Source organism: Rhinolophus sinicus, chromosome 16 (genome assembly GCF_057876585.1).
Source record: "Rhinolophus sinicus isolate RSI-liver-muscle chromosome 16, RSI-T2T, whole genome shotgun sequence".
NCBI lineage: Eukaryota > Metazoa > Chordata > Mammalia > Chiroptera > Rhinolophidae > Rhinolophus > Rhinolophus sinicus.
In genome coordinates, this window is record NC_142516.1 from 142,059,664 (window position 1) to 142,083,321 (window position 23,658).

The 23,658-nt window shown below is 36.5% G+C and overlaps 1 protein-coding gene and 1 long non-coding RNA gene across 3 annotated transcripts in view; one reads left to right on the forward strand and one right to left on the reverse strand.

The window, feature by feature from the left end:
- NALF1 (NALCN channel auxiliary factor 1) overlaps positions 1-4,626 on the forward strand; it is a 577,967-nt gene extending 573,341 nt beyond the window's left edge. Inside the window, exons 3-4 of one of the 2 annotated variants that reach the window (XM_019731060.3) lie at positions 1,075-1,120; positions 2,532-2,670. In XM_019731060.3, the coding sequence (XP_019586619.3) occupies positions 1,075-1,097 (23 nt within the window). In that variant the 3' untranslated portion in view covers positions 1,098-1,120; positions 2,532-2,670. Of the gene's footprint in view, positions 1-1,074; positions 1,121-2,531 lie in introns of both variants that reach the window. The other variant, XM_019731059.3, reaches the window with a different exon arrangement.
- The window catches only part of LOC141571021 (uncharacterized), a 264,504-nt gene continuing 241,977 nt past the window's right edge, over positions 1,132-23,658 (reverse strand). The window contains exon 3 of the long non-coding RNA XR_012495489.1: positions 1,132-1,606. This is a non-coding gene — a long non-coding RNA (uncharacterized LOC141571021). The remainder of the gene's footprint in view (positions 1,607-23,658) is intronic.

The window sequence follows — 23,658 nt, forward strand, 5'->3', positions numbered from 1 at the left end:
GGCAATAGGAAATAGGAAATCCAGGGGAGAAAGGCAGCAAGCATCCCCAAGAGGATGGTTCATTTGAGTTTTCAGGCTGGTAGCTAAGCAACCTGTCCAGATATAAAAGGCTCCAGGAGATATTTCCACAGGATGATAAAACTGAGAGAACACAGAAATAACTGACAAAGTATTTAGGGTTGAATTAGTAAGTACATAGAGAACTGTAAAATAGTTATTAGCTCTAAGAAAAAAAACCAAAATGGGTTAGGAATGGAAAAGTAAAGTTTACTACTTGGCTGAGATAAGAATTGTTTTCACAAGATCCTAATGAAGCAAACACTGAATATTGAGCAGACTACCACGGTGGAATGGGGGTATTGTGTGGAAGGGATCATATGAGCTGGAGGAAGAAGGAGGATGAATGTTTTATCCTCACATGTTCTAGTGAGAAGTCAATAGCTAATGATACAAAAGGAAAAATCAAGGAAAGCACACAACAGGTTATTTATAAAAATGCAGCTAAATACGGAAATAGTTAAGAGGTGCATGTATTTGACTCTGAGAAGGAAAAATTGGGGATGGGGAGGTGGAGAATTTTTTTCGTGTGTGTGTTTTTTTGTTTTTTTGTAAAGTATCTTGTGACATTATTTGCTTGTTAATATATATGCATGTATAACTCTGAATAAAAACTAATTAAAAAGATGGACAAAGGAAATAGAATATTAATTTTGTCAGTCAAAAGAAGAATACAGATATTGGCTTGAATGAATAGCCTTATCCTTTCTGAAATGAAATTATAAATCAGGAAGCTAGCTTCTCAACAACCTTGGAAGAGCTTCTTATTTGGATGGCATTGTTAAACATATTCTGACTATTAATATTCTAGAATGTTGATCTAAATGACTTTTAGATTTCTATTCTTATAAAGTTACCTATAAACTCTCTTCTTTGTAGAATATAATTTTGGAAAACGTGTACTTCAATAACTGATTAGTCTACCAGTGAGGTATCTTATATGATAAAATATCATACAATAAAAATGTCGCAGCTGCAGACCTCATTAATTCAGTTTTTTCTCCATATTCTTCCTAGGCGAAGGTGAAGTTTACCTTTGAATGCCTAAGAAGAAATGAATATTGTAAGCATCATTATAAGGATATCTTGGTCATTTCTTTAAAAGAAACTGAAGATTACAGTGTATATTATTTAATAGATTTTTAATTAAATAACTATATATTGAGTTTATTCATGCAATAAATGCTAATTAAGAATCTGTTTTGTTCAGGTATTCTGCTACATATTGGTCACGCGAAACTGAAAATATATAATTCTTGCTTTTAAGTTAACAAATAAGTTAGGAAATTGACATGAAAATGAGCAATTGTGATTGAAATAAAAAAATAATAACTGTTTATTGAAGTTACAAAAAACGCACTAGCAGCCCAGGCATGTGAGCATAGGGAATTTCCTGTAAGTTGAACTTGAAGGATAAAGGAGAGTAGGTGTATGAGTTGATGGCGAATATTCCAAGGAGGAAAAGCAGCTTGGACAGTCATACAGAGGGGATAGGAAGAGTCCGAGAAGAGCCAGTAGTTCAGGATGGCTGGAACATTGAGCAATGAGTCTGGAGAGAGCGGAAAAGATATTTTAGATTTTATCATATAGGTGGAGGCACGAGACACTATTAATAGCTATTCTTATTAACAGTAGCCAAAATTTTAAGTTTTATTCCTGTGCTAAGCACCAAGCTAAGCTCTTTGCATGCAGAATCTTATTTAATCCTTACAATTGCTATATCCTTATTTTTCCATTTTTCAAGCTTGAGTGTAACATAATAAAATTTATGGAGAAATTCCATTCTAACACTTGTGAGAAAAGTGTTTCAGTCCAGTGGAAAAAAAAAAAAGATACAAAATGGCTTATGCAACTCCACAAAAACATTATATATAATATAGCAAGAAACAAGGTTGGAAAGAGAAATACTCAGAAAATAAATCGAAAGGAAATGGTCACCCATTGGCTTGTAGATGGTTATGCCCATTCACCAGGACGGGATATAAGACATGGTGAGGTTTAGCAGAGGAAGTGATTAGTAAACACAGTTCCTACAGCAGTGATACTTTGATTGGTTGGTTATTTCACTTAGCATAACTAGTTGATGTTACTTTATGCATTGCATTAATTAATTGCATTCCTGTTAAAGAATAATGATGGTTGCATGTCCTTGATCACTGAATTGATCCAGAACCTCAGGTTCTGATTTTGACCTAATGACATCTTTCATTCTATATTCATCACAACCCAGAACTTTCATGGTATGACCACCAGGAATATAAAAAAGAACAGAGTGAGGAACTTAAAAGTGCTGGTTTGAAAGCATGGTTGACTATTTATCCAGACTGTATCAACTTTCCTTTCCTTTACAAAATGAATTGCTTGTAAGATTTTGTGGATCAGAACGTTAAAGTAACAGCTTCGCTCTACTATGCACTCCTTCCTGCAGGTCTTCCTTTCCTTTTAACTGTCGGTCCACCTTCTTCATCCTGCAGGGCTCTCCCAGACCTTTCTAACCAATGATGAACCAGAATGCTGTGATGTCAGGAGAGAAGAGCAATCCAACAATCCATCCAAAGGGCCGGTGTTAAAAAGTGGATCCTGTCACAGGACGTCGCTCCCAGTTTCATCAGCAACAAGACTGTGCAACAGCAGACTCAAACTGTGTGTTCTCGTACTGATTCTCTTACATACAGTTCTCACAGCCTCAGCAGCACAGAACGCCACGGCGCTGAGCTTTGGAGGCATCAACACGCTGGAGGAAAGCTCAACTAATGAGGACTAACAGCGAAGGACAAAGTGGCACCAGAGCAGCAGCTGGCCCACCATGAAAACGCAACTGCTATAAGATGTAACAGACTGGGTGCTTTTACCCTCCAATCACTTCTTGCAAGGCCTTTAGGGTAACATTTAAAAAGATGGGCCTGAATCCAAACAAGGACACAAACACAGCTTTTTATTGACTAAAAGGCTGTAAAGTGACTTCAATTTCTCACACCATTTTATACACTGTGTTTTAATGTTTGGAGGTATTATTTGCTTTGGATTTTGCTTTAGGTTGATTTGTTTGTTTATTTTTTGCACTTGTTAATACAGGATTTATTTTGGGGGATGGTTTCTCAGAGGTAAACTAAGTCTTTTCACTGTCTCTCTATATATATATTTCTAGTCATTGTGTGTGTTCATCAGATAGTTTTGTCTCTATGTCCTGTCAGTTTCTATTAGAGGAATGATTGCTATGACCTCATGGTATATAGCAAAAAACAACAACAACAAAAAAAATGATAAAAAATAAAAAAGACAAAAAAAAGAAAACAACAAAAAATAAAAAAATTCCCTAACTCGCCCTCCTGCCTAAGGAACCAATGCCTTTCCTGGCCTTTCCTCCTCTCACCCTCTTCTCGCCCCTCAGCAGACATCCGCTTGCTTCTGTCTATGTGGCCACGGCAATGGGCGCGCAAGCTCTGGTGGGCCTCTGAGCTGCTGTTGCACAAACCCGCAACGGAGCAGAGGGGGTTACTTTTCAGCTGGACAAACAAGTGTTCCCCGAAATAGGTGGAATCAGACAGCTAACACATTTTTATGTTGAAAACAAATAAAAGCAAACGATTATGAACTATGTTGCTCCAGCTCCCATTCCCCAAGGCCCAGTCCTTTCTCGCTGATCAGGCGGCTCTGAGTGGCCGCCTAGGATCAGCATGTGAAGAGGCAGGAGTCCTTCCTGGAAGCGGGGCGTTGGTTGAGATTGCAGTTTTGTTGCGGCTCACACAGGGGCCCATTTGGGCCCTTGTAATGAGAACAGAGACTGAGGGCACAGATCTTGACTTCTTGTTCCTCTTTATGGTTGTGGAGGAGATAGTAGAGATGCTCAAATACCTGCAGTATACACAATATACCCAATTTTGCTCCAGGATTTCCCCAACATGCGGTTTTAATTACTCCAGGTATAAAGTGTATGCAATTCTGTATCATCACAAAAGAAGATTTTTTAAAAAAATAGGTTAGCCATTTTCATTCAAATGCAAAAACTTTATCACTCTAACATGCTCTAGGTAGTTGAAGAAAAGAGGAGAAATCTGGTTGCTCTATTTGTATTTTTTTCTTTTTGTGGGAACATTTCACACGCTGAGTGTCTATGAATTTGTTTTCTACAAAAGGCTTTTATGAGTTTACAGTAGAATCAGTGGAAGGAAAAGTTAATAAGGGCTGTTTTTAAAAAAAATAAACAAACAAAACAAATAATTAAAAAAACACTTTACATTCCTTCCTATTCTCTAACTACACTTGGGAAGTGCACTTCAGATATGTTTGCTGTGTAGCTGGGAAGTGAAGGAAAACCATAGAAAAGGTCCTCTTAGCGAACAAAATTTAGTTATTAACTTTATAGCTATGAAATTCCCCCAGGCATTTGTTTTCGTTCAAACAAACTTTAACCTCTGCATCATACTTAACCCTGCGACATGCGTACAGTATGCATATTTTGTTTTGAATAAAAAATGTTTTGTTCCAGTCTGTTAAGAATATTCAAAAAATAATAAAGGTATTGCTTAATAAAATTGCTAGAATTGTTTAGCAGTACATGCACAAATATTTTACTAGATTCTTTGTTTTAATTGTGTTTTGTTGAGACTGAAAATCCTAAAATGGTCTGCGCAAATACAAAAAAAAAAAACACCAAAAATGCAAAATTCTCCAGTTTTTGTTCCTTTTTTTAAAAATTGTTTCTTTCTTGCAAATGCAAACACTTTCACATGTGTGCACACACAGAGAGACACAGTAATTTTAATTTACAGAAATGTGTTATTTCTGGGGACAAAGTAGGTGGGGAGTGGCTGGGGGTGGCATTGAATTGTTGCAAATGTTAAAAACTTGTACAAATGAGCATTTTTAAAGGCTAACTAGTGGAGTGTAGATTTCATTGGAGTTGGGGGATGAGAACAGCAGGGGGACAGTGACTGGAGGGTGAGGGGATGGGTGATGATTCACAAAGAAGATGACCTCTTATGACTGTCATATGGCTAGGAAAAACTTTATGACCGTTGTCTAACTCTGTTGCACAAAGGCCACTCCACAGTTCAATTTTTCGATGTTCCTTATGCTTCTGTTCATGCCAGAGCTATTTCTATTCTTTTAGAAAATGTGTGCACAACATCAAACACGTTATCAAATAATAATAATGATGATGATAATAAACTACTATAAATTAACAGCTGCAAGTTCCACCCACTCTTACGACAAGACACTGGGCAAAATAATGAAAAACAGTATTCCTTAAGAAATAGAGCTTATTTTCGCTTAATATCTTTTGAAACTGGTTAAAGTTCTTTCCCAATATAAAGGGAGGAATTTTCCACTTGACCCTGCTTAGCTTTAGTTTGGGGAAGATGGCAGCCGAAGGAGAGAAAACAAAAACGTTCATTATTCTTATGTGAGAATGATCACTATGCCTAGTATTTATTATCAGAAATGTGTAACCACTTCCTTATGATATTTCCATTGACACAGTGAACTAAAGAAGCTTTTCCTTGAGTCAGCAGCTAAGCAGGGGTGTCCAAACTGCGGCCCATGGGCCAACTGCGGCTCGCAATCCATTGTTAATTGGCCCTCAGCAAATTCCAAAAATACATTCAGTTTACTTAAATAAACCAGATGAGGCAATACGTACTTCACCTCGAGTGAGTGGCCTGACTATTTGTGTATTATACCGCATATGGCCCTTGGTAAAAACCTTTGAAAAAAGTTTGGACACCCCTGAGCTAAAGGATCCAAATAGGCAATGACTCCTTTACAAAGTCAAGAAACAGCCATTGAAAATGCAAATCTCATTACACCCATTGTTAATTTATAGTAGTTTATCATCGTCATTATTATTATTATTTGATAACATGTTTGATGTTGTGCACACATTAATACTGACAGAAAAGAATTCAGACCCTGCATCTGTGTAATCAACATCTTGTTCCATTTTTCTCATAGTGGATAGCCATGCATACTGGATAATGAATTATATTATTAAAACAATTATTTTTCAAAGCAAGTTGAAAACAAAGAAAATATTTTTCCATGAATGTATAGAACATGTTTCACCATGTTTACTATTGTCTTTTTTTTTTTTCTACAATAGAGAAATTCCAGTATGTGGAATATGTTGATACTGCAAAACCAAATATCAAATAACATAAGTGGAATTACAGTCAGCCCTCAATATCCGTGGATTTCACATCACAGATTCATGTGTCATATATATATCATATATATACGCATATGTACAAATTGCTTATAAGTAAAACTTTAACCACAAAATTATTTAGTCCATAGCAACACACACATAACATTATGATGAATGATTTCTATTTTTTGTTAAAGTTTGAGCAACGTGCTCATTTAAAAACTACTTTTGACATGGAAAACAGACTCCCAAACTCCATTAATGACGGAACAACGATTTTGGAATAACCAGAATCTTGTCTACCTTCCAAACATTAATGATGTATAGAAAAAACTGAGGATGGCATGAAGAGAGTGGGCGATGGTGAGTAACAAGGCTTTAAGTGAGAGGAAGGGAAGAAACTGAGTGGTGCTTAAAGCAATATCTCTGTGATATTGATAAGAATGATCAAACTGCTTTAAATTCTAGAAATTCTCTAAATAATGATAAAATGTATGGATAAACCTCTCTGCCTTGGAATAAAACTTAAGACATGAAGCAAAATATGAAATATGTTCTTTGCTCTTGAGGTACTTCAGGGTTATGTTTACCTGATACAAAACATTTAGATTAAACATTTGGATACAAAACATTAGTAATAAATCTGCTATTTTATCCAAGGCCACCCAGGTAAGGAGTACAAAGGTGGAACTCAAACCACATCTGACTGCAAATTCCAAACACTGGCTCCGGAGCACAGCTGGGATCCTGAGGTCTCAAACATACTTTGGGAGTAGAATTTATTTTCTCCAGATTCTCAGCTATTGATAACATCATTGAGTTTTACATTTAAAAAAATTATAAAAGGAGTTATCTAATGTCTTAGGACACCTTAGCACATATTTAAACATAAAGGTTTCAGTGCTTTTCTTAACTTCTTTCTCTTTTGTGTCAATTTATATTTTTTTTACTTTCAGCTATATCTATATATGGTATGAAAAAAAAGGAGCAGCACAGTAAAAGTAATAGCTTCCGCTGACTTTATCAATCTGTCAAGACCTGTGGAACCCTGCTACGGATTGACGGCAACTTGAATGACTTGGCCCTGCTGCCTGCCATCCTGGCTCACAAGCTCAGCATCGACTTTCATGATGGTTCTCGATAAACCATGTCATGATGAGTTAGTGATATACCCATGGCTATTGCTGAGGCATGTGCTAAGGATTTCACTATTTAGAAACACTAGAAATCATATTTCTATTTATTTTCCCCTTCTCCTTAATCTAAAGGGCATGCGAAAGTAAATGAAATCCAATAGGAACAAAGTTAGTTTCTAAGCCTTTAAATGGTAATTCAATTTTGGTGAAACATTTGCTACAGCTCTACACAACAGTCAGGCTGAGCCAAAGTGTTTTGACTTAGTGCAACTTTCTTTTTCTGAAATGTGGTACACTGAAATTAGTTTTTGACTATGCCAAACACACAGCATGAGGAATACATAAATAAAATATTTGTAAAATCTCAGGTATTTTTGCCATAATTAGTCTAAAGCTTGGTTGTTTGCTTTTTATTGCAGCTTCCCCCCCCCCCCTTAAGACAGCATACCTTTTTATTTATTTAATTCATGTGTTTTTTCAGAGGCTGTTTTCATAGATTTCTAGATCTCTTCAAATTTTATATGGAATTTTGCAGTCATACTTGTGTTCAGTAAAACACTTGAAATCAAAACCTCTCAACACAACTTTAAGCTCAATAGATATCAAACAACAACAACAAAAAACTCATGTTATTACAAGTAGGTTTAGTTACCCGCATTTATTCTGATCTCTTTCCCATCTTCCTCCTCTTTCTTAATCTCTCTACCTCTCTCTTTCCCTTCTTTCTCTTTCTCTCTCAACTTCAGGATCATTTGAAATGAGCTATACTAGAGTCAGTGTTGCTGTTTAACCATAATTCCTAGAATTGAAAAGAGAATTAAATGACAATATCAGAAAGAATAATATTAAAAGTTATGAAATATATTAAATGTTGCATTGTCAGAATAAGTTTAGTTGAACAACCAAGACCCTTCAATTTCCTAGAGAAAAATTTGATGCACTTATTATAAAGACTCACAAAGAAATATTCTTTCCTAAGTGACATAGGAAAAGTGTCAGAGATTGTGAAAAGTACTAGTATCATATTCTCATAAGAATAAATTTAAAGATGCAAAAAATGACTGACTTCTTCCAGTTTGAAGTTTGCATTTATGTGTATTGTAATAAAGTATAGAACATTTATTTTCAAAATATGATATTGGAAAAAAAATCATACTTTAACTGAAATGGGAATTTAACCTCCACAGAAATCCAATTTCATTGCATATATATTTTAAAGAATTCTTGAGAAAGTTTTACTTTTACATTTCTATGGAAAACTAGCATCTTAATAAGAGTCTAGCTGTCTTTATCAGCATCCACAACACACTGCAACACAACTGATTTTGTATTTATCTGAATGCTTTGCAGACTATAATTATAGCACTACTGCTTTAAATGTGCAGATATATTTTGAAAGATCTAAAGTTAAAGAAAATACATTAAATATTTTTTTTTCAATTTGAGAACAATCATCTCTCACATTTTATATATCAGTGCAATCATTTTTTGCAATTATTTTTAACTTTTAAACCGCACTCACTTTTGCCCCAACCTAATACAAATAGCTAAATCCCGCAAAATATATACTTATTGTATCAAGTCAGCAAGTGATTTCATTCACAGAAACAGATAAACAGCCATGTTCTTCCCTCTGTTTTCTGTGAAGTTGACCAAATCAATTAATTTCCTATTTTTCCCTAAGCCTTTCTTAAGGGTTAATATAAAGTGAAAATTTATGTTTTGTGACATTAGAGGAAAAACCATGAAGCTTGGGTACAATATTATGTGTATCCCTGACACAGCATTCCTGGTCTGCTCAGTGTTTATCATTTGAGAAGGCAACACTCCGTCTCCTAGACTGGGTGAAGTTCTGATCACTGAAGCTCTTCAGCTGAAGAGGACTCAGCATCATCCTGATGCCGCAATCAAGCTCAGATCAGAACAAGATGTGAGGGAACGGGATGACATTTCCCTTTCAAATCACGTGATGAACACCAATACAATGTCTGGGTAATAAAAACGTGCCTTATGGTCTACAAGGGCAGCATTATATAGATTTCTTTTTTAGTTTATTGAAGTTTCCAGAAAGTGGAAGAACACTGACGATTAAAATCAATACCTAATGCTCTTCATTTGAGAAGAGTATGTATAATATATCTTACATTTCCATTATTAATGTATATAAAACAGACATATAAACTGCCTACATTCATGACTTTCCTTCATTTATTGGGAAAAAAAAAACAACTTACTGAGAAACCTCCATGTCACTGTAAGCTAGGCTGTCGAGAAAGAGATACAAAAGAAGTATTTTTGGCCTTTCAGAAGTTCGTAAACCATTGTGGGTGTGAGGACTATGATTATAATGCAGAGAGATACGTCAAGAGCATGGCAAACTTAGAGTACTCTGGAAACACTTAACTCTGATTGACAGAAATTAAAGTTTCACAGATAAAGTGACATTTTAATAATCCCCTAGGAGTTCAGCAAGCAAAAGACAGAAGTTATGGCCACGTGCAAAGACACAGAAGTCAAAGCGATTTTCTTGCCGGGCACAGAGAAATGTAGAGCCTCACGTTTGGAGAGACAAGAGGCTGCTCTCGTAACCCAGCCTAGAAGTTTGGATTTGACCCTCAAAGTAAAAGAAAGCCATTAGGGAAAAAAAAATGTTTTGAATAATACTACATAATGAACGTTATACATTTAAAATTTTTCCTTTGGCAGCAGTATTGAGCATACACTGAAGAAAGTAAGGCAGTCAGGGACTGTAATATGGGAGAGACATAATGAATCGGAACAAGTGCAGCAGTAAATGAGACAGAGAAAAGGGGTGCATTTGAGCAATCTTAGCATGTAGAACTAATGAGGCTTGATAATTTTCTGAATATGACTGATAAAAACAAGTGAAAGGCAAAAAATAAAAAAATAAAAAAAGACTTACAAAGGAATACCAGTTTTGCAGTGTGGCCACTCATCAAATACAGAACTTAGGAAGAAGAATAGAGTTGGGACCTTGGGCAACCTTGCACATTAAGAAATGTGAGCAGGCTTCCTGGGGGAACTACAAATGATGCATGCCCCTAGTTAAGACAACACTAGTTGCCCTAAAAAGTAGACAACAAAACTTTACCAGCTTAGTACGACAGGCATTTACTCGTTTCTCCCTTTAACACCCTGTGGGTGCTTCTCCTCTGCTGAATTCAGAGGCTCAGGCTTTGTGTCTTGTCCTCTGCTACACTCTAGGCCACCTGTTTGTCTGTATCAATGTAAGTGAAGAGGAGGGTGTGGGAAAGGTACATCCACTTTCTAAATATGACAACAATTAAAGCTTTGGCAAACAAGCTCTCTGGGGGGAAATGAGTAATGTCAGAGCTCTATTGGTTAAAAGAACAAAGAAGGCTAAAGGGAGACATCCCTTTTTCTTTAAGCATCTGTCAGGGTCAGGCATTTCTCACAACAAACCAGATAAAAGCCGTTTTTTTTTCTTCTGAAATTTTTGGAGGAGGTACAAGTCTCAATGAGAGTGTGACTCTCTGATAGGTAGATGTTAAAGTTTCACACATAAAGTAACATCTTAATCAAATAGGAGGTCAGCAACAAAAGACAGACAGATGCTGTGGCCACAAGCAAAGACACAGATGCCAAAGGGATCCTCGCAGAGTGCGTAGAGAAAGGCAGAGCCTCGTGCTTGGAGCGAGAAGAGGTTGGTTACACCAGTACTGAACACCTTTGCTTGGACTCAGGTGCGATTTTTCTAATGCCAGGTGCTTCTTCTTCCCCTTACAGAACATTTAATGTAATCCTGCTCACCTTACCCTGGTAAGAGGCCAGAAAAATTAAAATTATTTAAAATTCAATTTTAGCCTTACATCACAGAACTTGCATTTTTAATCGTCAAAAGTATGGTAGCAATGCAGTAAAATTGTCTGGTAAAAAGGGTTCCCGTTTTTCCATTCTTGCTTTTTGGTCCTCAAGGTTAGTGATTTTTATAAAGGTTTATAGTCACCAAACCTCTCAGAATAGAGGTGTGGGTTCAATATTGACTAAGTATCATCATAGCACATGGCTGTGAAATTCTTAAGAAAATCAGTTGATGTTAATTAGAATAGACCACCATAGTGATCAAGACGATGGTCAAGATAAAAAATAGACATCATCTCCTCTTCTGACAAGTTTATAACTTAGTGAAAGTTATGGGCCTCTGGCTTCAAAAGAATTGGCAACCATAATTTTGGCTTCACAGTCTTGGTCTATTGCTAAGTCATCAAATTTTCTTCGTACCCAATGATTTAGTGGTTGGGATTCACTCTCTCAAAGCTGATAGAAAAAAAATACTGTTATCTAGGAAAATATATTAAAAGAGAGAACATAAGTGATGTTACTAAGGACATAAAAACTTAAGAAATTTCTCATTATAAACCCAACCGTTCATACAGGTCGGTATCAACAGTGGCCATTTCTGGAAAATATTAGAAATTCTCCATACAATCTACACATGTGGGATGCCCAGCAAAACACCTACAATCTTATAAAAATTTATTTAAAAACATATCATGAATATGTATATAGAAACTTATTTACCTATCTATAAATTTCCCAGAATTTAATTCCCTAGAGCTGCAAATTAATCTGAAATTATTTAAAGTAAATACTTTATTGACTTGAACAGGAAGGTTGACATTTTAATTTATACAATCCAAAATAAAATAATATGCCCTAGATTAATTTTTAATTCTTCTTTTTAAGAACTGTAATTGCTCACAATCCTAGATTGTGGTGTTGGTACATCTTTTGTTTTATACTATAGTTATTTGGATATATAGCCATCTCCTCAGGAAAGATAACACAATACCTTGAAAATAGTAGGTGCTCAGTAAATTGGTTTTTTTTATTATTATTATTATTATTGCAAGCAAGAAAAGTATCTTTTCAGTAAGTTGAGCAATTAAGACACATGCCCAGAAGATGGTGCTATATGATCCCCAAATAGTGTACTTAACTCATACTGCAAAGAGGAGAAAGTAACTGAACTATTTAATTCCACACTTTTGATTATTATTTCTCAGGAGGGTAAATCCTCTCCACTCCCACCCCCACTGATACAAATTATATAAATAGATCTGTATTAGTTCCTGAAATAAAGTACCACAAACTAGATGGTTTAATACAACAGAAAATGTATTATTTTACAGTTCAGAAGGCTGTAAGTCCAAAATCAAGGTGTGGACAGGGCTATGCACTCACTGAAACCTCGAGGGGAGGGTCCTTCCTTGCCTCTTCCAGCTTCTGGTAGCCCCAGGTGTTCCTTGGCTATGGCAACTAATTACAATCTCTGCCTCTCTCTTCACATGTTCATCCTCCTCCCTTGTGTCTCTGTCTTTTCACATGGTGTTCTCTTTCCTGAGTCTCTCTTCCGCTTATAAAGACACCAGTCATATTAGATCAGGGCCCATCCTAATGGCCTCATTTTAACTTGAGTGTATTTGCAAAGACCTAATTGCCAAATAAGGTCATATTCATAGATGCTGAGGCTTAGAATTCCAACATATCTTTCTTTTAGGAGGACACAATTCAATCCATAAAAACTAGTATTAGTTGCCTGCAGGATCAATGCTGATTACTATTAATAAGTGGATCAAGCACTTTGTGTTAATTTTCTAATAAAAGAATTTGGATGTGCACTATTTCCCCTCTCATTCTCCTGTGCAAATTTGGTCAGAGACTCAGAGACTGATTGGTCTGAGACTTAATCTATAGACCTAACTATAATTTTGTTGAAGTCAACAAAGAGCACTTGTTCATATATGGGGAAAACATCAACAAACTAGCTCTCACTATCAATGCTTAGCAATGCAATTTAATTCTGACTTGATCAGTTAATTATTCAAATATTTAATATCAAATACTCAGTATAAATAAATCATGCAATGAAACTGGTGTCCATGTTCATTAACAAAATAAGTCAATGCCATTCTGAGTCAGGGATGATTGCTTTATACATACATGTGACTATTTTGTCATACACAACTTAAGAGAATCTTACCTACTATTATAGTCTATTTTCAAGGACTATCCCCAGAAATTCATACTTATGTTTATCAATATTTGTTATTATAAATATTTGGCTACAGTTGAAGCTCATGTCTTCTGAGTTACACAACTAGTTAAGTTAGGTAATGAAACATTATTTTAAAAAATGAAGTTGTAATAAATACATGTTGGCACTGCTTCTAACAGTCCCAAACAGCAATCAGGAAACAATACCAAAATTGAAGCATTACCATAGCAATTTACAGCTTAAAAAGAATGTCAGGGAAATTGAATAAAAAATAAACAATTGTAACAATATTATGAAATCATAAAGACTTATTTGTGAGTGTGAAGGTAGGCCAAGATAGCAGCAAATTATGATTCAAATAGTGAACAACCGACTCAAGCTATTCTGTGAATTTTCCCCGTGATATGAAAAATATTTCTCCTAATCTAAAAGATGACAAGTGCTAGAAACTAAAATGTTGGTTCTTCATAAAACTTAACATTTTTCTATGTGAAATTCAAACTTCAGTTTCCATAAATAAAGTTTATTTGGAAACACAGCCTCACTTGTTCACGTATTGTCTATGACTTATTTCCCATTGTAATGGTAGCTGGGAGTGGCTGTGACAGAGATTGACGATCTGCACAGTCTGAAGTATGTATTATGTGCATCTTTACAGAAAATGTTTGCCAACCTCTGGAATAGAAAAAGCATAGAAATTTAGGGGAAGAGTGGAACAATGAAAAACTGATGAGGTAGGCAGGAGACGGGTCATAGAAGGTATTTAACAAATAGTAGGCTGTCAATAAATGGTTGCTATTATTACTATGCTAGAAATCTAACAATTTGTATCATTGCATCTATGGGAAAATGCACTAAATATTAAACAACTTTAATATCAACTTGTGGATCATAACCAATTCTTTTTCCAAAAACTCAAGAATTTCATATTTAAAAAAATAGTTCTAGTTTAAAAAAAAAAGTTTATAAAAAATAATGAGCGTCTCTTTATGTTCCAGGTTCTACCTAGAGAATAATTAGCTGCCCAGTGGTAAAGATAGTATTATCAGCAAATGTTGGCAGAGCAATTTTTCTACTCTGAATGTAAAGTCAATTGTGCTGCTATGTTATGAGATTGTGAGCCAAAAGTAATACTAGATTGAGCCAAATGGGACACTTTGTTCCAGGTTACGCAAATTGGAAGGGACACATCTTGGAAAGATAATAAAGTAGTTAAGAGGATATTTTCAAAGTAGGGAACACCACAATCACTACTGAATTATATGAGTTGGGTGGTTATTTTTTTTATACCAATGTTGTTTTGAAATTGCAATCAATTAATTATTCATGCTAATGGGAGAAAAAAGAAATAGAGATATTACAAAAGCATGAATAACTAACCCCAAATCATTTTTGGTTGGCTTTGGCAAGTTCTTTATCTATTTTCAGCACTGATTCACCTTAAAAATTTCATTTGCTTAATATTAAAAATTATATTTCATGGGCACTAACAAATGATGGCAGGGAGAAGTCACTTAGAAAACAGTTTGAGAGATGCTGTTCCTGAATTTTAAAATGTGCTGTAATATTATATCAGAGTGACTAATCCCTGGAAATATTTTTTCGAAGGTAACATATTAATAGCTGTCAATATTTGTCACATAAACAGGGCACCAGCTTGGATTCCATTGGAGAGTTCCTTTTGCTGAATGCTGCAAAATTCACATGGCCTAAATCTCCCATTGCATGTCCATATCCCAATTCTTAACTCGTATCCTGATTCTCATGCCTCCCTAGGATCTTTGTGCAAGTAGAGCTAAAGTAGGAACTTTCTTGACAGTAGAGGATACACATAATGGGACATAGCAAAAAAGAAAAAATAAGGAAACCTAGTCTGCTGAGTTGGCTATGAGGGAGTAACATCTTGTTGTATTCGTCTTTGAAAGGACCAAGGAACAGAAAGTTGAAACCTGAATCTATGCCTATGGAATATAAATAAACCTAACCATTTACCCCTAAGTGAGAAACAAAAGACCAAGAAACAAAAGGAAAGTGTGTCAAAAATTCTCTTAAGGTAGTCACATAGGATCCCTGTCTCCCGTTTCATGGTTTGGGGTAATCTCCCTTGAGTGTGTTTATTTGAGGGCCGGGAGGGGTTCTGTAACTGTCTTCTAACCATAGAACAGGGAAAAAGGTGATGGCTATATGTGCTTATGTGTATGTGATTACATGATTATGTTATATAAGATGGCAGTGGCCATCTGAGTTCTTCCTCCCATGCTGGCTTTAAAGAAGCAAGCTGTGTGTCGAGGGATTCCTATGTCGGGGAGCCCACACAGCGAGACACTGAAGGAGGGCTCTAAGAGCTGAGGGTGGCCTTTGACCAGCATTGAGCAAGAAACAAAAGCCCTCGGTCTTACAATCCCAAGGAACTGAAGTCTACAAAGGAAAATCTTTCTCCCATTGAGCTTCAGATGGTGCTGCGGCCCTGACCAAAACTCAGTTGATATCATGTGAGAACCTAAAAGCAGGCCCAGCTGAGCCGTACCTAGACTCCTGACCCACAAAAACCATTGGAAAAATCAATAAGCATTTTTTGAAAGCATCTAAGTCGGTGATACTTTGTTAAACAGCAACAGAAAAATAATACAGGTAGAAATCGCAAGAACTTAATCCATGTATCATACATTGAAAGAGCCTAGACAGGACACTAAGGCTTAGAGTAGCATTTCCTAAGTATGCCCTGAGGAACACTGCCTCAATGAGATTGCCTAGGGAAAAAGATTCTTCACGTACATTGCACTTTAGCATATAAAAGTTTGGAGAACTCTTGCAGTAAAGAAATGTGCTTCATCTTTAAAGTTGGAAGGTCCCACAAGTATTTATTAAAAGTCACTTTGTATGTATTAATATACCGAGAGACATTTTCACCTATGGTTGCTTCAGGCAATGTGTTGGCGGAAAGATGGGCTTGGGAGCAAAGTCGGTGCTGCATCTGCGTATCACTGTATATGTGTACATGTGATGACGACAAGGACCGTGAGCTGAGATCTCTATTTCTAACTACAAAGGAGATCTTAAAGAAAGAAAAACTTAGGAGGGGGCTTTAAACTCCCAACTTAATTTACAGTCAGAGAATTAATGGCTTTAAAAAAATGTCTAATTTCTTATAGCCACAGTGTAGCATAGCTAACAACTCCAACCAAATATTATACTATCATGCATGTTGTATATTTACAAAGCAAGTTGAATTCACATCAGTGACAAATTTCCTAAGTGAGCTTAGGAAAAGAATTAGAAAGGAGTAGGACCCTGAGATTTTGGACTACCATGAAATGAGAATTTTGAATGTCAAATCCTGTTGATTCTCTCAGATCATCAGATGTGTCCCCTCTTCCTTATCTGAGAAAACTAGCTTCTCCCTGCTAAAAGCCCATGTGAAATTTCATCTGAGATAGTTCTGTTACATGGGGTTACCACTTCTTTCTCCAGACTCATAAATACAATAATCTTCCAGCATATTCTGGATGGGTGTATTACAAAGTGTTATTTTGGAAGACACAACTTGTACACACAAATCATTGCTAGATCATGCCAATTTATATTGGCACAAAAGTAGCAAATATGTGTGGGAATGGAATTTAAGATTGTTAGGCCAACAAAACCAATATAATGTTGGATCAGACCAAATTTATTGTCTGAAGTACACTTTCCTGAGACTCTAAATTCAATGTATCAATTCAAGCATCTGGAAGGGGATGAACCATTTTGCATGGGTGACCGAACCATGGACTGAATGATGTACTGAATTTAATGTGATCAAATTAATCAACAGAACTGACATAAAATATGGAGAAAGAAATCAAAAGCCTTAGCAGTATGGCAACGTTGGGGTAGATTATCATATGCAAATATTTCTCTACTCCTTTACTATGTCAGAAGACTCTGTTTGTTAGGATATTAGAAGTTGCGTAAGTGAAAGAAACATTAGCATCCTTGGAAAGCTCTTGGGTGACTGCTCTGCAACTGTGCAATAGCTGGGTGAGGAGTGGGAGGTGCACCCTTTGAAATGGGCATCTTGATTTTAGTAGAAGTGATGAGCTCTGAGTGGCAGAGGCCATATGGAAGTGCTTACATGCTAGAGACAAGGGGTAAAATTATGGAAATAGGAAAGAGGAGAGTAGTGTGGATCACTGTGTTTTGCTCCAAGGCTATTGGTGGAGGTGGTTAATGGATCCTATTGTGCCTAAGAATTAGATAGATGGGCGACTGTGCTAAAGAGTTAATTTAACTGCAAAGGCTCTTGAAACCTGATATGAATCCCTGCAACGAGAATTTATGTCGTCACACAAAGCTGACAGAATTAGCTCTGTTAACAGATCCAGATCTTCTTGGGTGAAAGTAAGATGTCCTTGAGGGAGTTTCCTTTAACACAGCCATGATAAATATCATATATTATAAACCTCCCTCTTAGGCCTTTTTGTTGTTAGAATGGCTGCACATTGGAGAAAGGAAAATATCCAGACTTTGGGAGACTATATAAGATACTAGTTCTGAGCCACCCAGTTTGTGATACTTTGTCACAGCAGCCACAGGAAACTAATACAGACTGAGAACACAAGCGTCTAGATTCTGGATCCCCCATTTCCTTGTGAGCCTCGGGCCCATCCCTGTCTCCCAGCTTCTCCTTCACTCTATCTTCATCTTCAGAAACGCTCTTCCTCTGTCCTTCCCCTCCAAGAACACTAGAGTAACTATACAAAGGTCTCAGCTTTCCTACAGAAGACAGAAAACCTGTTGGATTCAAGTTACTTTTGTTTTTCTCAAAGAAGTGTAATGCAAAGTTTGGGGTATCAGCATGAAATGAAAGAAAAAGAAAAAGTAGAAGAGACTTTTTCTTTCTTTCTTTTTTTTTTTTTTTTTAACCATTTAAATAAATAACTCTTCCCCACATTCTAAATCCACATAGATATTAACAGTGGAAAAAATACACACTTAGGCAAGTAGACAAATATCAAAATAATGTACATTTGAGTTCAATATACAAAACAAATGTATTAAGTCTCACTGATGAGTGTGTGTATAGTGTGTGTGTGTGTGTGTGTGTGTGTGTGTATACACACCCTCATGGAGTGAGGAAGGAAAGCCCTGAGATATGGGAGGAGATATGTTGGAGGGCAGTAATGAGGAAAGAAGAAGGCCCTTTAGCCCTCTGTAGGATTGCATTCTGAAGCAGGCTGGAGCTGTGGGGGGAAAAAGACATAACATCCTTTGAATTTAGAGTTTTGATTGTCACACTTCAAAACTGTGTTTGGAATATGGAGTAGCTGTAGGATTCTCTCTTACCTACGAGTGAGCAAAAAAGTCAGGGGTATGGAAGAGCTTACATCCAGGGTAGGAAAACATTGCACTGTCCTTTATAAGATTTGCAGGGATGGGGAAGCAGAAGTAAAATTAAATTGTGATCACAATTTTCAAGTTAAGCACTTTTTTTTTTAACATACCAGTTGCAACATGTTCCTTGACTTCTGCAGGACCTGCAGTCAGAGAGAAGACCTCCACTCCAGGTAACCCCGTCAGGCCCTTCCTTACCCAGTTTAAATTCTATGACCCATCACTTCAGTCACTATGTATTTCATGTTGTCCACACCCTTAACTCAGATTTTCTCCATTACAGTCAAAATCCCACCCTTGATGAATATTTCCCCACATTTTTACCCAGGAAGCTGAGAGCACCAGAAGAAAAAATACAGAACAAAGCTGTTTGGTGGCATTACAAATACCTAATGTCTCACCATGACAACAAATCCTTCTACAGTGCTAACTGTGCTCTCTCTCTCCTGTTCTCTGCAATGATTCTTTCGAAAAAGGCTTTTCCCTTCTCAGACCATTGACTTTCCTATTACCCACTTAGTTTCAGCAAGTGACCTCACCTTCCACTTCAGATAAAAGACAAGCCATTGCAGAAGGTGTTTTCACTTTCTGTTACTTACTATGACCACCCACTTGTATGCAAACACGTGTTACGCCTGCCGATGCTTCCCCTGCTTGCCATGGAAGGTGTATCTGTCCCTGACTAGAGCTACCCCTCTATCTGCACTCATGTATTCAGAAACTTTTCTCTCTTGATTTTTTCTTTGTATCTTTAGCTTTTTCCTCTCTATTGGATTCCTCTAGTGCTACTTAAACATTCTTCATCCTCCATCTTAAAATAAACACTTGACCCCACTAGATACAACTCTATTTCCTCCACTTTAACTTTTTCAAAGACTTGTTTATACTTGTTATCTATACCTCTTCACCTTCCTGTCCTACTTTAGCCCCTAAAATCTACCATCTACCGTTTTTGCTTCAATGTAAGTGTCTCATTGAAGTCACTGATGACTTCCTTGTCAATAAATCCAGTGGGCATATTTAGCTTTATCTTTCTTGACCTTCTGCAGCTCTTGGTCACTCCCTGCTTCTTGAACTGTTTCCTCTCCTTGCTTTCATGACTTCACACTTTTCTGATTGTTCTCCTGCCTTTCTTAACAAGTCCTCGTCCTCCTTCTTTCCTGCTTCCTCCATCTCCTCAGCCCATCTCAGATTTCTGTCCTAATTCCTCTCCCCTGTCACTGCGCTCCTTGGTGAGCTTATCCTCTTCATGACTTCAATTACAGCCAACAAGATGCCAGCTTTCGTCTTATTGAAATCCAGCCTGGATGTCTCCATTGTGCTTCCTAGTCACATAATCAAATCCCAACGAAAGCTCTCCATTGAGATAACTTTCCAGCATCTCAAACTCAAACTGTACAAAATTGGAAACATTATCACTTACAGTCCTCAAACTTCTGTCTCTATCTCGATGGTTGGTTCCAACCCCGAGTTAATTATCCAAAAAGTTGAGACTCTTCGTTGACTTCTTACCTTCTCAATCAAACCTAAAGTCCTGTTGATGCTATCTCTTAAATATCTATCCTATGTGTTCATTGTTTTTCATCCCCACCACCTCCTAGTATGATACTAACTTTTCTAGTGACTTGCTGGAAGAGCCTTCTAAAGGATCTTTGTCCTCAATCTCTTATCCACAGTGGCATTGTAACTACTTTTTAAAGACACAAATCTGATTGATTACCTTTTCCTTTTGTTTAACATGATTTCTAAATATTTTTGGTCACACACAGGTGAAAATCTAAACCCTTAACATGGCTGAGAAGGATCTTATTAAATCCTCTAATTCATTGACCCTACTTTTTTTTTTCCATCCACCAGTCTCCTCTTTTTCTTATTTGTGACTGTATTTCATTGAAATCACAGGATTAAGCATTCTAATTAGAAGAACTGTCACATAGGGGTTTCCAACACAGCCTCCAGCTACTGTCCGCCACATTTTGATCCCAGACTCTCCCACTTCCTGGTTGTGGCCGCAGAAAAGTTATTTAACCTCCTTGTGTTTTAGTTTCCTCACCTATAAAATGGGGATGCTAGTAATAATAATTCCTACCTCACAGTACTCTAATAAGGGCTGAAGAAGTAAATTCATGCAAAGTGATTAAAACAGAGCTTGGCACATAATATTCGTAAGTGCTCTGAAAGTGTGGCCCAATATTTATTACAATTACTTCCTTGCAATTACTCTGACTCCTTTGATGTTTCTCCTACAATCTTTGCTGGGCAAACTCTAACACAAGAAAAATACAAACATATACATCTCTGGCCTGTCCCACATAGGAAACAGTTGCTGAAGCCCTCCAGCACAGAAGTAGTCACCAATGGGCCTGAAATACTCTCCCACAGAATTACAGTTTTCCTAGTCGGACACATTTCTGCGCTTTTGCAAAGATTATTTAATAACTCTTCTGAATTCTCAAATCTCCAGCAACCTTCTTCTAATAAACCCTCTGATGATTTTGCTTCATGTTCAGTTGGGAGACTAGGAAACTGCAGACTGAAACCTTGTGATCTTCTCATCTCAAATTTGAAATCCTACCCAAGTCAGCTCTCACTTCTCCCTGTCCTTTCAAAAATAAAAAAAAAATAAAAAAAATTAAAAATAGTGTCCCTTCTCTTATCAGAGAACAATACACACATCAGTCCAGGGTCACAGCTTCTTGTACATTCTCAGGGATGTGGCTGTTTTATTTATCTCTCTTTCCCGCCTCTTTCTACTTTACACTGTGCTGGATTATTCTCATCAACATTCCCAGCATTCCTTCCAACACATCTCTTGTCTAATGTTCCCCTATAAGTAGGGCCCGATTCTCTGCTCTCCTAACAGCCAGGTACTGTGTTTCCCCGAAAATAAGACCCAGCCAAACCATTAGCTCTAATGTGTCTTTTGGAGCAAAAATATATAAGACCCAGTCTTATTTTACTATAATATAAAACCCGGTCTTATATGATATAAGACCGGGTCTTATATTAATTTTTACTCCAAAAGACGCATCAGAGCTCACGGTCCGGCTGGGTCTTATTTTCAGGGAAACACGGTGGGTGTCTCAACATTTTCTATACCAGGTATTCCTGCTGCCTCTTGTTCCACTCACTCCCGGCTGAACTCGGAACATGTGAGAGTTTTAGAATTACCTCAATTTATTTTGCTCACACATTTTAAAAAAAATGTTCACCCAAAGGTGACATACGATTTAAAAAATCTATGTCTAAATGTGTCCAGAATAATATCTTCTGATAAGTACAAATAGAGATTGTAATTAAAGGAGAGCTTTGGGTTATAGTTTAATTAGCCACATTTTTTTTCTTTGTGGAACATAGAATATGAATGTATGCTATAATCAGTGCATCTGAAATGTGATAAAATATGGAACCACAGACGCACAGAGGCATTCACTGATCACGCAGTGACTCCCTGCTATTCTGTCTCAACAGGAATTCTCTTCTTTTCTCCTCCAGGTGTTTTTCCCAATTGCGCATTTGTTTGTCTCTTTATCTGCTATGTAACTATTTCCATGACTGGCCTCTTTGAAGGCAAAGCCACACTATTGGGCTTACCCCAGTATACACTCTGCCAACAGAGTGACTGGTTCGGCTTCACTACATACTTCTAGGTTTTACTGAATCAGTGGATGAAAACCTCCTTTGGGAGTTCACTGTGTGTGAGTAACAGAAAGTTAGTTGCTATAGGCTACAGGGAGGTAAAAGACAGTCCCCTTTGAATTTCACCCTAGACCTCGGTTGTTAAGTACTAAAACAAACTGACAATAAAACACTTGAACATGAGAACACTCTAGAGCTTTATAAAATAAAACATATAAAAGGCAATTGGCTTTTATTTAGCAGGACAAATAGGAAAAGGCTTTAAGATTTGGTGACTGCATTACCCAGCTGAACCTTATAAATGAAATGACCCAAATGTACAGTCAAAAATATCCTTCTGCAAGCACGGTTGCAGACCCTAAAAATGTGAAGTTTCTAGAAGACAGAAGAAAAAACAAACATAAACAAACTCTGGAAGTTTATTACACAAATACCAAGCAAATATTCTCCATCTGGATTTTCCTTTGTGCAACCATGGATATAAACCAGAGGCTAGCCATCATTCCGTAATCCCTCAAGTCCTTAAGCAAAGTATAAACACAATTTTCTCTTCTGGATACGAAAATAAAAAGTAAACTCTGATTTTGAGCAGGTGTCAATGCTTAAGTGGATCATAAATCATAATTAAAAATAAATGATGCCTTATCACACCTTTTGATCTAAGTTTTTAATTTTAAAGACGCGATGAAATGGTGGAAATCCCTAAATGGACTCTATTTCATTGGAAAAAGCATAGTTGTCTTTGGTTCTGGATGGAAGTCAGTATTATAGCAAGAGACTTTATCATTTCTTTATCTATATTGAGGCATGGTCTTTTGCTGGTATTGTCAGATGAAAAAAACATAACTGACTCATAAAAGCATGCAAATTAAATGTCTACAACTTGCATTTGAAAAATCAATTATAAGCTGCAAAAAACAGGCCTAAGAAGTTGAACAAATAAAATATAATGATTTTCTTCCTCCTGGGGATAATGTGAGACTAAATGAGAAAACATGTATAAAGTGCTCTGTGAAAATGTCTTATAAATGCATGATATTAACAGCCATCATTATTTTTCCTACATTTTCTGGCTCATTAATTTATATCTGGATTTCAAAAGATTTATACACCATTTTTAATTTAAAAAAAATCACATGAAGTAATCATTTTAAAATACATTCGATATAAATTCATAAAGGAAAGTGCTCATTTTAGTGTGTAAAATGATTTCTAAAATTTGATATCTTGTTGAAAACCTTTCTGGAAATGTTATATCAAAATAT